This window comes from Plectropomus leopardus, chromosome 18 (assembly GCF_026936395.1).
Source record: "Plectropomus leopardus strain MGB_pleo_1.0 chromosome 18, ASM2693639v1, whole genome shotgun sequence".
Taxonomy (NCBI): Eukaryota; Metazoa; Chordata; class Actinopteri; order Perciformes; family Serranidae; genus Plectropomus; species Plectropomus leopardus.
Window position 1 is genome coordinate 24589998 of NC_142193.1, and position 17347 is coordinate 24607344.

At 36.9% G+C, this 17347-nt stretch overlaps 1 protein-coding gene across 1 annotated transcript; it reads left to right on the top strand.

The window, feature by feature from the left end:
• Positions 1-8761: 8761 nt before the first annotated feature.
• Positions 8762-11169, top strand: LOC121957153 (uncharacterized). The gene is made up of 4 exons (XM_042505675.2): positions 8762-8913; positions 9002-9095; positions 9826-10140; positions 10217-11169. The coding sequence occupies exons 1-4, from the start codon at positions 8899-8901 to the stop codon at positions 10579-10581; spliced, it is 789 nt and encodes a 262-aa protein (XP_042361609.2). The 5' UTR covers positions 8762-8898; the 3' UTR covers positions 10582-11169.
• Positions 11170-17347: the final 6178 nt, after the last annotated feature.

Genomic DNA, 17347 nt, shown 5'->3' on the forward strand with positions numbered 1-17347 from the left:
CCGGTGCTACAGCAGCTCAACAGCGACCCCCAGCGGCCTGAACACAGAACACACCGACAGCTAGTCTCAAACTCTAAAGGTTTAATAGAGTGCTTTTTTCGGTCAGAAAACGCCTCTTTAATCTTTATTTGTGGCTTTTAAAAGTAGGTCTCACAGATGAAAAGTGGCAGATTTCTTTCAAGATGGAGGTCTCTGTATGGAAAAGGGTTATTATACCAGACTTCATGATCTATTTAAGTATTCTGCCATGAAAAATTTACTGATCAACATGATATAACAACATTGGCTTTGATCAATTTGAACTTAATTTAAAGGGACATTTCATTGCATCAATGAAAAGTTAAGATTACAAAATTTAATAGATATCAGAGTTGCTATTGTGGTTAACTTGTTTAGCAATTTAAAGGAACAGTGAGTAAAATTTAGAGGGATTTGGTGGCTTAAGGAATGAGGATTGCAGATTGCAACTAGCCAAAACTTTTCCAACTTGCTGGCTGCCCAACAGGTTTAGTGTTCATTGTTCAGGTTTTTACCAGGAGCAGAATTATCCACAGAGGTCTCTTCCTCTTTAAAACAAATAAACCCAGTGATTTAAAGTGGTAAAACCCAAAATAGCTCAGTTTCATGTTACAAATCAGTGTTTCTCCTTTGTTGCTAGCCCAGCATCTACTACTTTTTTCTGACAACTTAAGGTCCACATGTTCAGGAGGTTTTCACCAGGAGCCAAATTACCCACAAAAGCCTCTTTCTTTAAAACAAACAGACCCAGTGTTTTGAACTGCTAAGAGCAGGGAATAAAGCTGTTCTTGTTTAAAAAGATGCTATTTTTTTCCTGAATATCTCATCATGGAGGGGTGTTAACTACAGTGACGAAAATGCGAATGATCCTAACTCGAGCAAGTGTTTGGTTTGTCCGCTCTGGGCTACTGTCGAAACATGGCGTGGCAAAATGGCACACGTATGTAGATATAAAAGGCTCATTCTAAGGTAACAAAAACACAATAATCCATAATTTCAGGTGATAATACACTAAAGAATCATACTTATTATATTATATTCCATTTATTTAATTTAAATCCTGCACATTGGACCTTAAATGAAGTCTGACACAACCACAAACGGACTCTTAGTCCCTTAGTTGTTGCTGTTTTCATTATTTGTCACTTGACCTCAGTATACCCAGTGTACCATTTTAAAGTAATCACGTAAAGAGTGACCATGAACTGACCATAAAAAGTAGTCCAGGGCCACATCCTAAAGGACAGCATCCTCTGTTGCCATGGAAACTGTTTTCACTCTTACTATGTTGGGCCTTGGCTCTATCTGTTGCTGGTATTGCCTCTTGGCTTGCAGCCCAGAGAGACCGGCTCTGCTGACACTACAAGCCAGGGCAGAGATTAAAAATGCACCAGTGGTCAGATCACATTCACTTACTGTAAAATGACAACAGGGCTGGTTTTTATCTGCGGGGCATCCTTACAGGACTGGGTGACAGAAACCTCAGCAGGAGACTCACTGAAAGACAGCAGATTGTGTGTGTGTGATATAAAAACTGACAGACACAAATTCCTTACTTATCCCCCCCACCCCCCATATTTAAAAGCCACCTGCATAAATGAGCAAAACACTCAAAGAGACGAGCAAGTGTTCACTGAATCTGAGATAAGCTCTCAAACCCTTTATATGAGAAGATGAATTATACCACCTGGAGAGAGTTAAACCAAGGACAATATCACCAGCAGCATCCTCTCAGGATACCTCTTATATTTTACTTTTTTATGTCATCTTTTTTTATTTCTATCCTCTATTTTTTTGCCTTCCTCCAGTCCTGAGTAATTCTTCTTGTCTATATCTTATTTTTCTCCTTGTTCTCAGTCGTCTTCTCTTCCTGCTTCATGATGGCCTCTCCACCACTGCATTATCCACAATGTTTGTTATCTTCCTGACCCATACTGCTTCACTGTCTGGGTCTCTATCTTTGTCTCCGCCCGTCTACTTGTCTCTTGAGTATCTCCTTCCACTGCAGTTTCTCTCTCCCTCCCACTGTTTGGTTTGGACTCCCTGTGCTTTACTGAGGATTCGCAGACGCCCAAGGACAAAGAACTCTTAAAAGCGTTCCCTTTATACTAAACACCATATTTGCATTTAACAGGGAAATACACATCTGGGAAAAGCAAGTGAGAAATGTGGGCTGATGTGTTACAAAATAGGAGGAAAATCAAACACACTGAGCATTGTAGATTTGATCAAAGTAGAAATAAACCCCAGTCATATTGAATCACTCGTACATCCGTTGTTTTTACTTTCGTTTGCCTGCCAGGAATTTGGGAGAAAATCAGGGACTGAATCCCAAGCAGGACAGTTCACATCACCTCAGCCCACATAACTTTCTTTTTCTTTGATGAGCTTCACCCAAAGTTGCTGAAAGACAAATGCAAAGTTTTTTCATGAAAAACGAGCATCTTCTTGTCTCCGGTGCCCTTCTTTGAACTCAACTGCCAGAACAGGAAAAAAAGTCTTTCAGTTTGCTTCAGGAAATTAGATATGTCTACAAACGTGTAAACGGCACACAGATGACTACCGCAGGACAAACAGTAAAACAATCATCCTTTATGATAACATTACTCACATTTCATTATTAGGTTAGAGTTAATATTCTGTTGTTTAGTGGTTCCCACTTTATTTTGACAAAACGTTATCCTTACGGCACTTTACAGATGAACTCAAGTACTGTTTATTTCTCACAAACTGTTAATTTTATTGATCTGGATGTTGATTAAGACTGTTGATTATATAAAACTGTATATTGTTTGTTGTGTACATTCATCATACAATGAACTGCGACTCTAATTTGATCTGTTAAAGATCATATTTGTGCCAGCTACTATCACAACAGCAGGAATCTTGATGCTAACCATTTTAGCCATTTTTCCGTTAATGTTACTTTTAGTTAGCTAATCATCTCAATCATGTATCTGTTACTTTTGACTTGCCATTTACCATTACTTTTAGCTAACAATCTCAACCATTTATCCATTACTTTCACCAGTTTCAACCGTTATCCATTATCTTGAGCTAACACTTTCAATTGTTAAACAATTACAATTAGCTCGCCAATAGTTTTTACTTTTAGCTAATTAATTTAAAGTTAAACATTATCTATTACTTTTAACTATTTCAAACATTAATCCATTACTTTTATCTAAAGTTTGTAACTAGCTAAAAAAAAAATAGTGGCCAGCGATAGCAAGTTTTTAGGTGTTACAGGTGACAAAATGGATGGCTTATTTAGTTATATTAAAAAAAATCATTATATCATTTTTTAATTTTTTTTTAGCTACTAAACAGTCTCAACTTAGCCCCTGGCAAATGTAGAGGTAGCATTTCTCCTGGTGTACAACAATTAGCTAGGTTTACTTTTCTTAGTAAATGTTGCATTTATTAGATCATTGTTCATATAAAATGTTACAGTACTGCTACCTGTTTTTTTTTTAGCAAATATATTGGTAAAAACTCTAGAAACACAGAAATCTGTGGCAAAGTGGTCCAACAATGAGCAGATAATTTCCTTGAATGCTGAGCAAATGACTATACATCCACAAATTACTTCACAGTAAAAGCTGAAATTACAAAATAAATAAATAAATAAACAAACAAACTATGAGTCTATTGCCTGTTAATATGCAATAGGCACTGCCTGTTTTAGCTTTGGCTACTCCTAGTAGCTGTTGAACTGCATCATTCAACATGTTTCAGGTAGAGAAACCAGTTTGTGTCATTCTTTTAAAAATGCAATCAACTGCTGGTCCCACACTGAGCCAGAAGAAAAAAAAATCATTGACTGACTCCAACCTTGCACACTCGAAAGAAAAGATTTTATTAAAATTCTTCATCCCTCTCTCCACCTTGCTGCACTCACCAGCTGCACATGACAAGTTATTTCTCACAGAGGAGCTCTCAGCAGATATGACTGCTTATGGATGGATCACCTGCTTTACGCTGCCATTAATGTCCAACATTACCATTACTGTTAACAGTGAGTGATGGCACAGCCCTTGTGACGCTGTAATGTTGGTGCTGATAATGTATAATGTTCATTTATACAGCTCCATCAAGATTCATATGCATTAAAACCTGAGTGGCAACAGTCTTCCTCCTCTATCTTCTCCCACTGCAGAGGCTTTCACACTTTACATAATATTTTAATAAAATATACACTGCCATATTTACATTGATTCATATTTAAAATGTATTCCTCTATCGACACAGTTACACAGAAAGAGTGCACAATGTATGTTTGTGACTGTACCTGCAGTGCAGCACCTCACAAGTAGCTTTCAGAGATTTTTTTCTGTCATCTTCACACCACCCTGCATAAAAAGAGATGCATCTGTCAAGATATGGAACTTACAGGTAGCTAACTTTATGTGTATATAAACAGATCATTGTGTAACAGCTGTGTGAAAGTCAAACTTTACAGAAAAGCTGGATACATTTACTTTTTTTGACGAGATTATCTGGAAAATCCCAGGTTTCAGGGGAGTTTTAGTTTTGCTGGCCAGGTGTCACAGTACCATATTTATCTGACAGCTGTACTTATAAGCTTCTATGCAGACAAATGTCCAGTGTTTAGGATTTAGGGGGATATATTGGAAGAGATGGAATATAACTACAATAAGTTCATTTTCTTTAGTGTTCAATCACCTGAAAATAAGAACTGTGTTTTTGTTATCTTACTTTATAATGAGCTTTTTATACCGCTATATTGCACCGCCATCTTTATACAGTAGCCCAGAATGGACAAATCAAACACTGGCTCTAGATAGGGCCATTGGCATTTTTTGTATTGGCTACCGTAGTTAGCAGCCCCACCGTGACAAGAGTGTTGGAAAAACACAGATTTTCTTATGTGAAACTGCATTATTGAGTGTTTTTGCCTGTTTAAATCATCAGGCTCATTTGTTTTTGGAGAGGAGACCTCTGCGGATAATTTGGCTACGGGTTAAAACATCTGGAGCATCTAGATCTTAAGGTATCAGAGAGAAAAAGTTAAGGCCACATGTATAAGTGTCCAGCTCATCAGCAACTTGCTGAACAGCATAGGAGAAACAATAAACAACAACAATAATAAACTGCTTTATTCAGTGAGTTTACCGGTTTTCGATCATCCAATCCAATTATTTTGGAGAGGAAGAGATCTCTGCAAATTAGGGTTGCAAATCGTAAACACTTTCCTGTAGCAATTATTGGTAAAATTAACTACCAACTAATTGATTAATTATTATTTGAAAAAAAAGTGCTTATGTCAAACAATCCCAAATGAATTTTTCCTTAATCAAAGCTCACAGCAACGTATTAATTACACTTTGACAGCATTGCATTCTATTAATAGATAAACTTTAACTTTTGATAAAATTCTCAACAACAGATTAATCGATCATTGATCAACTGTTTTCAGCCCAACTGCGGATAAATCGGCTCCTGGTAAAAAAAACTCCTGAACAACGAACACTGACAAAATTCCAACCAGGAGAAGTTTCAGCTGGTTGTAATATGCAATCTTCACCACTTGATGCCACTAAATCCCCCTAATTCTTGCACTGGAGAATGAAACACACCAGCTCAAACTCATGAAATACAATGCACATGTAGATATTGGTGAACATTACCCAGGCTATAAAATATAATCACAAGCAGTATGTACACTCATATCCAGGCTGTTCTTGACTGTCTTTGTACAGAATGACTCCGTCAGAGTAATCAAAGGTTTCACACCTTTAGCAGTGAGGTTAAAGACAGAGCACAAGTGGTGGTGACACTTTTAATGTATGCAACATCAGCTGTGATCTGGAAAATGACACCATCTCTTGTTCCTTAATCTTTAATTCATGTTATATGAAAATGAGCTGTTTTAAATATCAAGAGGAAAAGTAAATAAATGGATGCAGCCTTGGCAGCTACCCCAGTAAATTCCTGCAGGACAGCACTGTTTTCTGTTAACTGTCACCAGAAACAACGTGGCAAATAACGAGCAATTACAATATAAGGTTAGGTCTCACTGGTGTTCAGCATCTGCTCCAAAGTGTTAACCGATGTCCAGAGAAAAAAGCAGCAACATCACTTCGGCACACCTGAACCTTAAACTGTGTTTATCTCTCATGACATGGTGCGTAATCTCAAACTTGAGATGAGGAATAAGTTCATGATCAAGTGGTGCAAACAATGTCTCAATACAATTTACACAATATCTAATTCAACTTTGAAGGCAACTGAACTGAACTTTTTCTCAACTCAAATGAAGAAAAAGCACCTAAAAAAGTTAGTTAGGCCGCACCTGTGTGTGTTCAGACTTCATGCTGTGCTGAACAGGGAATGAAAACAGTGATTACAATGACCTCACGCAGAAAACTGAACACTAACAAAACAAAACTTTACATCTATCTTAAAAACAGTCTGGCCATTTTTCTGATACATCTTTATATTCAGAAATTAAAGCAAACTGTTTGACATCATAAACACTTTCCGTCTCTCTCTGTCTTTGTAAAGCTGATCTTGTTCAGACATTCCTCACCTGTCCACCAGGAATCTTTATTCCTGGTGCTCACCTGATTTCCCAGCAGCTCCACATTACTTATTACTTGCGTGTAAAGACCAGACACCCTGTTGGCAGTTAATCTGCCTATTCCTGCCAATTTTCTTCCACCAAAACCAGTTTTTCCCCTCCAAGTATAATTATAAAGATATTGTATCCAGATACAGATCATGTTAATACCAGGTGCAAATGGGGCCTATGTTCTTTAAATATAAACTTTAACTTTCAGGTTAACTTGTCATTTCATGCTTGCCTACCTTTTCATACACAGGATCACTGTGGTATTTGGAGATGTCTGGACAGATATTTTCACCAGTGTTTTTCCACCACTTTCTAGCTGATAGAAGCACTGGCTTTCACAATCAGGCCTCTCTTCTCCACACAATGCAGTTTGTTGTAAGACTAGAGAATGTGGGTTGGACTTCTCAGAAGTTTTCATAAGAAAAGCGAAAGTAATGACAAATCTAATACATCTTGGGTGCGACTGTTGCTGTGAGGAATAAAGAGACAAAATGTTTTCTATAAAATATTTACTGCAAAAAAAAGCCAAAACAACTGTCAGCAGGACTCACAAAAACACGGAGCTTGTGGATTTTGGAAATCAGCCCATCATTCTCTCCCTTAATTTATTTAATTACAGCCTACATCGTTTGTTCTTTTGGCATCTAACTGCTGGCAAATTTAACTGTTGCTATGACATGTAGCCTGCTACTGAAGCACATGGTAAATGTATCTCTTTTACACATGTTGCTCTTATTATAACTCAGTGATTAAATTAAATTGAAGCATTTCTAATAGAGCAGTCCTCAGGTAAGTAAGAGAGTTGTTAAAAGCAGCAGCAGGTTAAATATAATTCAGACAATACAATAAATTTAAGATATATAATAGTTATTTCTTTCTGCTGCTTGTTGACAAATGATTAGCTATGGCTAAAGGCATCTTAAAGACTACATTCACACTTGGTGTTAAAAATACAATGCTCCTTTTTCCACCAGTGGAAACTGCCAAATTGAATTGCTGTCAGCTGGCACTAAAATTCCCCTTTTTTTCCCTAGTTGCACACACACAAAACTGCATAAATTTCACAAAGTTAAATAAAAAAAAAAAAGTTGTCAAGAAGCCACGGGCATATAAAATGAACCTCACCTCAACTTGAAGAGAAAAAGTAGCAATAACAAAATCAGTAGAAAAAGTTTCAGTGGACATTAATCCAACTAAAACAAAAGATACAAAATTGAAACCATATTGAACAGCAGTTGGAGAAAAGAGGAAAAATATATATATATGTCGAGAAATAATTAGAAATCGTGATATAAATGTAATGACAAGTTCCTTTTTAAATTTTCTATGGGTAATAAGCTCTTGATGGAAAAAAAGGACACGTAGTCAGGTCAGGTTTGACCAAGATTCAAGTAGGATCGACATGTTGTGCTCCTTAAACGTGTGTGGCATGATGATGAAGACAAAAAGGGATGCAGCCTTCGTCAATTACACTCCAAAGATATGGAACACGCTACCTATAGATATCAGAGAAACCAGCTCACTAAATAATTTTTCATAGAAAGCTAAAAAGTAAAAGCATCTGTTCAATCTTGTTTTTAAATAGTTCTGACTTTCTGAAACTTTGAACACTTCAGACTGCTGTAATTCTTCTACAAATGTTGTATCTTTATTGACTTTATGAGTTATGGTTTATCTTATGATTCTAAGAACTTAAATTTTGTTTTAAACTGTTTTTTAATGTCCTCTTATGCTAAATTACTGTTTTGTGTTCATTCTGTCTGTTTTCATGTAAAGCACTCTGCGCTTATAATGCCCTTATTTTTGGTGCATATCTTGTTTAAAAAGTTGCTATATAGTATACTTACTATTATTATTAATAATAATAATAATAATACTGATGACAATGATAATAAATTATTATGCATATGAACTGGGAGTATGTTTGATCACAATACATTTATATTTGCTGAGATAAACACTCTACCACCTTTTTGGGTTAAACATAATAAAATAATATAAAGTAAAAAAAAAATTTTTTCATCCAGAATTAAGTGTAAGCTCGAGAAAAAATATCTTTACATTCAAAAACTAGGAAAATAGAATAATCTCTATGGTCCTTGGGCTTCCTTTAACAAAGGGTTAAATGCACCAAAATTTCCTCAGCAGGCATTCATTCCAGGACGTGTCTTCACCTGCACAAGTGAAAACCTGACACCACATGACTTGAGGCTTCCTTTAAACGCTGCGGCTGACTTTATACAATCGGTCCTTCGTAAATTTAGCAGCGCAGAGATCTACGTTGGATGAAAGAGTGTGTGGTGAGTGCAGACAAATTTGTATTATGTACCTCGTTAGCTCTCTGTGTGTAATTTCCATCTCATGTGCTTAACGTTGATTTTAACACAGATCAAAGTGATGGGTCTCTCCTCTGGTGCGTGGACACAGCATGTTTTCAGCCGAGTTACCGTCATCTGGTTCATGTCAGCAGTCGGCTGTGTTGGTGAGGCAACAATTTTGTAAACTGATTTAAAAGTTAGTGACTTATACAGATGTTTTACAAAGTATTTGCCCATCACTGTGGGACAGGTTTTTGTTTTTTTATGGCTTAAAGAAAAAGACAAGTTGTGGGTCTTTAAGAGAAAAATGCAAACAGGAGACTCCATTGGTAAAAGTCTAACACTGATTTTTTTTTTTTATTCAGTTTCTTTCCTATTTCTGGTAAACATCCTTAACCCTATTTATAGGATTTGAATGAATAATTTGACATTTTGGGAAACTAGCTAATTGTTTCTCTTACTGAGAGTCAGATGAGAAGATTAATAATACGTTCACACCAGTAAATATGCATTACCGCTACATAACTTAGCCAAGCCCATATGGTTCTGCTCAATTATAGCACCACACATAACCCCCTCTATTGTTTTTTTTTGGTTTTGGTATGAACTGAACAAACAAGATACAACGTCAGCTTTGGTTCTGTTTATAATATCCATCAGTTAGACACCTGCCTCCCAGAAACTAGAGTCTTATTCAAGTTTCTGGGAGTCAGATTTTGATGATTATAATAGTTTGAAACGAGTTTTTCTAGTGACGTCTAGAGAGACATTTTTTTAAAAGAAAAAAAGCTCAGTTAAACATTTGAATGATAAATGATGACAAAATTAGAATAAAGCGGTAAATGATTTGCAGTTATGTTCTTTAACCCATCATCCCTCTCTCTGATATTTCAGTCAGTCAAAGTCTGGAGCTCCACACCATTTCCCAGTTGTCTGCACAGTGTGGAGATAACCTGACATTGCCATGTGTTGCCAGCTCATCAGGCCAGTTGAAAATTATATCATTTGAATGGCTGAAAAACAAAAGCGTATGTCAATACAAAAATGGCAGTCATGACCCCAAGGTTCTGTGCAGCACAGCTGAGCCTCCTCAATACGGCCTCACTCTGACCGTCCTCAATGTGACGCCAAACGACCGGGGAACGTACCACTGCAAACTACGCTCCACTTCTGGAGTTAAGGATAAGACAACTGCTGTTACAGTAAAAGGTGAGTCAGAACTTTTTCTTAAACATTTTTTCTCACTGTCATCTGTTATCTTTCTAAAAGTCCTTCATCTTTACAGACTGTCTTAAAGATTCTGGCTCCAACTTCAGTGACTCGAATGCTAAGTGCTGGTTCACTGGAGTTTACCCCAGTGGCACTGTCCACTGGTCCCAGGGAGACCTTAACTTAACGGGCTTTGCCAGCACAGAGGAAACGGTGGACTCTCTTGAACTGTATGAGATCCGGAGTACGGTAGATGCACAGAAAGGAAACCTGAGCCAGCCGTATAATTGCTCACTGTGGATACCTTCTGCCGGGAAGTATCTCCACAGTCGACAGGTACATGTGACTGGAAAACAGACCAACGGGTCACCAGGAGATATGGTCAAACTGCAGTGGATCTGCATAATGGTGGAAATCATCATGTTGAAATTTCTGATATAACAAACAAGTATAATTCAAGCGTTGACTGAAAAGATTGATAAAAACAGAAATGAAACATGTATTAGGTGTAGTGGACTTTATGTTTAATAAGCCTGATAACATATCGCATGCTGTCTGTTATTGCTGAACACTGCTACTACTAAATGAGTATATATTTTGTTTATATAATCTTTTGTATTTGAGAGCCATGCAAAAAGGCCCTTTGGCAGATTAGACAATGCAGATTTTACCTTAAAATATGAAACTGCTACTTTACAGATAAGGCACTGTTTTTTTGTCTGTCATGTTTAACTGGTAGTTTTACTGTGACCAGTTAAATACTTTATCATGGCCACAGGGGGGCAGTCTTCCCATGCAAGAATGACAGCTGATTTACTGCTTTTACAGGCCTCTTGCGTATTATAAACAATGTAAAGGAGGGCTCAATCAGTATTCTGAATTCATAGCAAATACATGAACACTGAAGGAAAGGAAAGTAGTTGTCCAAAAAAGTTGGACAAATCCTTTAAGCAGACATGCTTCATGTGAATGGCTTAGCAGTTACCTGAGGGGCAATGAAAATAAAATGATATGACACATAAACCACAATATGCTGTGAAATTTCATTTCATTCATTTAACTACTGTTTTTTTCTGTTAACCAATTTGTTGTGATGTTTTTTTTAGTGTGTATTTAGGATTTCTTTTTTCTAAATTTACTTTGCAGGTATGCTATATAAAAAAAGTTTGAAATGTAATATATTGATATGTATTTTAAGGATCTGTACATGGTGTTCCTCGAAATTTCCTCTCCTGTGACTACGGGTCTGAAAGGTTGTTCAGATATACGAGTTTACACACGCATGCACTCCTAACTGCGCTTGACTGTAAATATAGTTGCTTCAGAGATGTTAAAATATGCAAATCTTCAGGCCAATTTAAGCAAGTGTGGCCTCAGTGTGTCGCAAAGCTTAAAAAACACAAACATGCTGCACAAAAAAATTTCTGCTTTAGTTGAACTAGCCTGGAAATTAAGTGAAATTCACAGCCTGTTGATTGTGCTTTTGTATTTCTGCCTCAGTTGTTGATCATTTATCTCAAATTATACCCAGGATTTAATTAGGTGGACAGTTAGGAGCAAAGTGTGTTTTTTGTGTGTTTACTGGTATACATTTCTGTTTTTTTTTTTTAAATGATAATAACACTTACTTTCAGAGGACCTCATGATGTCATTGGTAACAAAACATCCTCAATTCTGCACCAGTGCAGTAGATTTCGTTTAGTTAGTTTAGTTTAGTTCATTTAGTTTACATCCAGCAGGCAGAAAGAGACACAACTATGAGCTACTGAGATAAGATTACCATAAACATCAACAGTAGGTGAGCCAAGAGAGCAAGTGAGGACATGTGCAGGTAGTGTGTTGCACAATCGCGTTCTTTCATTAATCACAGCAGACATGGTTACACAAGCAGAGGCAAAGCCATTAGGTTAAACACCAGATAAACTTCAAGGTTTAAACGCCAATGCATCAGTGGAACTGGGACAAATGTGCTTCTCTGCTCAGCTGCTTCTCTTCAAAGTCAGAAAGTCAAAATAATTCTCTACAAATTGGTTAATCAAGCTCCCGGAGCAGGAAAGGCACTTAAGAGGCTAGATAGCAAGAACTCAGACGACCCTGCGAAGAGCAGCTATACACTGCAGATTAATCTCAGAAAAACCGGACACAGAGGAAACTGACTACCATCACAGTACAACATCTGTAACCACTAATCATTCAGGCCTAATATTTTAATGTGAGACTCGATACTACAAACACTGTTACACACACACTGTTACACACACAAACAGGTACTCGCTATCAGCAGATATTCAGTATTAAATAACTCAGATAAGGATTGTGGGCTAAAAAAAACACACTCGCTACAACGCTAATACAAAACACGTTATATCTTGCCTTTCATAACAGCAATACTGTCGTTGTGAACAGGCAGTTTTGAAAAAAAAAGTCAAGTTTATTTTAATGAGAAGAGTCAATTAATATTCCAACACTGTTATTTCAAAAGTCAAGTCAGAAATACTTAAATGCAAATTACTGGGTTTTTTTAAGTGGAAAATCCTGTTTATCTCCTGGTGTGTCAGAAATTAATAAATATGCTCGTAATTACAAGAGCCATGTGTAAGTGTCTGTTTGCAAAACAGTATCATCCACAAACTGAAACATAACAACACATATTATTTCATTTACAAAAAGAAAAAAAAATCTTTGCATTTTATCTGGCAGAGAAACATCTTTAAGCTGTTTTCAGGTGTTGCTGTTTACCTAAAGCTTTGGGTCTGCAAAGACTACAGGATTGAGATGATGTACTCCCATCTAGTTTAAAACACAGTTGCCATGGCAAACTGAAGCTGCTGAAGCCTTGCGTCAAAACAATATATTGGCTTTTCTCTGTTTTGTTGGTTTTCTTCTTGGTGCAGAAAATTAGATGAAAGACCAGCAATTACATAGGCTTAGCTTTAAAAGGCACAAAGGTTCAAGGAGCAATACGGCTTCAAAATAATATTAAAATATTTACAATACAATATATATCTCGATATTTTTAAATGTCCTTGAAACTAACGTTAACTACTAAAACGCAAAACTACTGAGTGAACCGCAGTTACAATAAAGTTAAATAAAGTAGCTATTGTCATATAATAAAGTTGTATACACCTCTGTTATAATAACATTTAGTAAAATACAGTTACAAGGAGGTTAAAAAAAGAACTGTCATAGTTAAATTTTTAAAAAGCATTGTTATAATTAAATAAATCAGAGCGAGACCCATGGTGGTTTTTATTTTTGAAGGACCTGTCTCGTCTCAATATATGACATTTTCAACCCCAGAGTTAACTTCTTTGGTGTCCAGTATGTCAGATTTTTCTCATCAGTCCTGTTCAGCACTTGTTGTTGGGACAGTCTTTCAAACGCTTCTCAGGTGGAAAAGTGTTACAGTGCGCAGTTCATTTTTGGAAAATATTACATTAGTGATTACATGTATTTCTCACTCGAGGCATTCCCCTTGTCCGAGCACAGAGTTTACTTGCTCTGAATATGCGTAAATGTCGAGCTATGTGACAGGAAAAAAAAGCTTTTGGTGGACACACTGAAAGGACCTATGATCACAAACCGCTCAGATGCTCATTAGCGGCTTTTTGTGGTAGACTACATTCAGTACTCATATGTAACAAACCATTCAGCTGCAATTATTTCCCACATTCTTTGTTCTGTTGGACAGATTTCTTTTAACCTGAGATGTACGAGCACAATACAGGCTACTCAGTGGTGCACGTGTCCCCAGCTGCTAAAGAGGCAGGATTAGATTACATTAAAATGGTCACAGGGCTGAATGAACCCAGACTCGAGTTCACAGCTCTCTCTTGCTGTAATTGTCACGTGAATGGAAATGGATTCTCAGAATAAGACACTTCTCTATATCCTTAAGTGGGGTTGTTACTTTTCACTCAATTTATTTTTTCACACACACAAATACATTATATGAGTAATGTCCATTACATATATATATATATATATATATATACACACGTAGCCTTTACAGGCAGAGACATGTGAGCATATACTTAAGATGAAAGTAACACCTATTGTTAATGTCCTGCATCTTTGCTGCACATGTCTGTCACAATTTATCAGTTGTATGCAATGCTGTTATATTTTTTAAATGTATGTTTTCAAAACCTCCTACTGGCATCTGCAGCAGGATTTAGCCGTGATAAAGGAACGCGTGCTCCAAAATAGGAGTACACAATGGCTACATCTCTTTATGAATAGATCTAATTTCCTTGGTATTCAACCTATAAAGTGCCAGTCACGAAATTTTGTTCTGACAGAGCACAAAACAAGTTTCTGCTTTACGTCACTCACACAGATTTGATTGCTTGTGTTTATTTGCCACAAAAAGCCAGTGACCCAACTGTGCATTAGTTGTAATTAATTATGCATAACTTTAAGCCCAAATAAAATGAAACTATACCACATATAGTTTACATAAATGGGAAATTTAACTAGCTACCAAAAGCATTTTTAGTACCAGGCAAAAACATGTGTTTTTCTGCAGCAAAGTTGGGAGTATTAAAATAAGGGCTATAAGGTTCTACAGCGGGGATGACAATTTTGGGGGATTTTTTTTTGGGGGGGGGGCTTTTTCATATTTTCATTGGATAGGACAGCTGAAGCCTGAAAGGGCGAGAGAAAGGGGATAAAATGCAGGAAAAGGGCCACACGTTGGAATCAAAACTGCAGCCACTGCAGTTATACATAGCCTTTGTACATGGGGCACCCGCTCTACCAGGTGAGCTACTGGGTTCCCAAGGGATGACGTTTTTTATGGGCCGACCCTTAAGTTAGCACTGCCCTGGTTCCCTCAACTAGGGGTTGCAGCGATATACCAGTTTTAAGGTTTACTGTGATATGACAGTGAAGGGTTATCATACTGTGTACATTTGCTTTTCTACAACATTGAAAAAGCAACTCAACTGGACAGAAAATCTCACCTTTAAATTATTTTCAAAAGGGAGACTCTTTACACATACTTCCATTAAGAAATGCTTTCAAGCTTTAATTAAAGTGATAAAACATTTGTTCAACCAAGACTAACCCTTCTGTTTTCATTCTTTCAAGGGTAATTCTGACTGATAATATTAATAATTCTGTACAACCATGAATTAGTGATGTTTTCTGAGGTGGTTATTGTACCATGGAAATCTCATATTGTTGCAACCCTACCTTTGACACTAGTCTGCTTTTTTTCCCCACAGATTCAACATGTTGATTCAACATGTTGAATCTGTGTCAGAGACAGCAGAGCCCATTTGTGAATGAAATCGCTCTGATCAGCAGTTCTGTGCATGAGAAGAGAAACGGAAGTAAGGAATGTAAACAAAGGGGTAAATTCAAGAGGGAGTGAGATATAAACAAACTTGTTATTGTAATTTCATGGTACTATTTTTGCACCTTGCTTTTTATTATACTTGGCACCTTGTTTTTTACTAATCAATATATTTTTTTATATATTTTATATTATCTTTTACTATTGTATTGTATTATTGTAACAATGCAAATTTCCCCAGTGTGGGACTATTAAATGACTATCTTATCTTATTTGTATTTTTAAGTCATTGAGCTCTTTAGCAGAAAGGATTCATAACTGTTTGAGTTTTTGTTCCCTAGAACATGGTCTCCCTTTTTTAAGGGCCATTACAGACTACTGTCACCTGCTGGTATGAAGAGTTATTTCCTCTCACGCAGGCGCTGAATGTACATGGTCGTTGGCCCTTGGCTGTAGTCCTTACAGTCTGTTTAAGTGCAACATTTTGGTTGAGACACAGGTGACATGAGGCAACCAACAGCGGCATTCATTACTTCTTTAAAGTGGGTTTGTTGTGTCTGGGCCTTTAAACAGTATCTATCAAGATTTAGGTCAGATATTATATCAAATGTAATCCATGTTACATCTTTTACTCTTCAAACAGTGTGCTCTGAAAAAGGTCAGTGTATCAGTAGTGCCAATGTCTGACATAACAGAACTTTTTTTTTCCACCAAAACCTGTTGTGCTCGTTAGAGAAACTGCTCGTTTGACCCACTCCACCAGCGAAATCCATCATTTCACTTCAGCTTCTACCAGAAATAAACTTGATAATCATTAGAGGCACTTTTTGTCAGTGACAGACTTGTATGTGGGAAGACCAAATGTAACCTCCAATCATTACATTTTTTTTAATTAATAGCGATAGTGGAGCTCTGCCGCAAGAGCACGATAAAAAACATCTTACATCAAACATTGAACAGTTATATAAGCTTCCAATTATTTTATGTAACTGGTTGTTCTGGCTCCTCCCTCTCGCTCTGATACCCTGTTATTCTTCCAGCTGTGGATACCGAGCACTGTCATTCACATACATCCACAACACTTATTGCGTACACATTCACAAAGTCTGCAGCTAGTGGAAGATGCAGCAATACAGGCAAAAGTAATAAAGACGGTGACCTGGAATAGTTAAACATCTGTATTAAAATTAACATTTTTTTACATTAAGTTAACTATCTACAACGAAGAGTATGAGACAATGGGCCCCTGGGCACAGATATACAAAAGGCCCCACCACCTCTCGTATATGAAGATGCACAGAAAGACTTTGTGGGGAGTGTTGTTGTTGCTGAATCTCTTTGTGGTCATTGTACATCTCTTTATTGTTGTTTTGCCCCTTTTTTGTAGTTATTTTGTGGCTCTTTGCAGTTCCTTAGCGTCTCTTTCTGGTCATATGTTAAGTTGTGTGACATTTTGCCGGTGAGGGCCTAGAGGGCCAGGAGGGCCCGTTAAGTTATCTCTCCACGGCATCAATATATTACTTTGCAAAATTTACATTGTATTTACATAAGGAGGCCCAAATGAACAGTTAAAATGTATGTGTAAAGCAATATATTTCCATTAATTTCGAAAAATGTACAGTCATTAATTTGAGGGTTTTATTGCTCATGTTTTACTGTCCATTGCTCTCTTTCAAGTTTGGCTTTGATGCTTTTTTATTAAGTCGGCTGTAGTGGTGACTGTAATTGTACAGTATTTCTAACTGTATGTATTGTCACACCTTGTTTTTCCAAACTTTCTGGTGGCGCAGTCCAAAATCTGCTGAAGGTGAAGCTTATTATTTTTCAGCATACTTAAAGTAAATTTTGGAGAAGTTTTGCAAACCCACTGAAGGTGACAGAGATTCTCACAGGAATTAATGGACT

What these genes read in the sequence shown, in the direction of transcription:
- LOC121957153 (XM_042505675.2), top strand. An exon ending in GTCAGCAGTCGGCTGTGTTG is followed by an intron (nt 9,096 to 9,825) that starts GTGAGGCAACAA and finishes CTGATATTTCAG; the next exon opens with TCAGTCAAAGTCTGGAGCTC. An exon ending in AACTGCTGTTACAGTAAAAG is followed by an intron (nt 10,141 to 10,216) that starts GTGAGTCAGAAC and finishes TCATCTTTACAG; the next exon opens with ACTGTCTTAAAGATTCTGGC.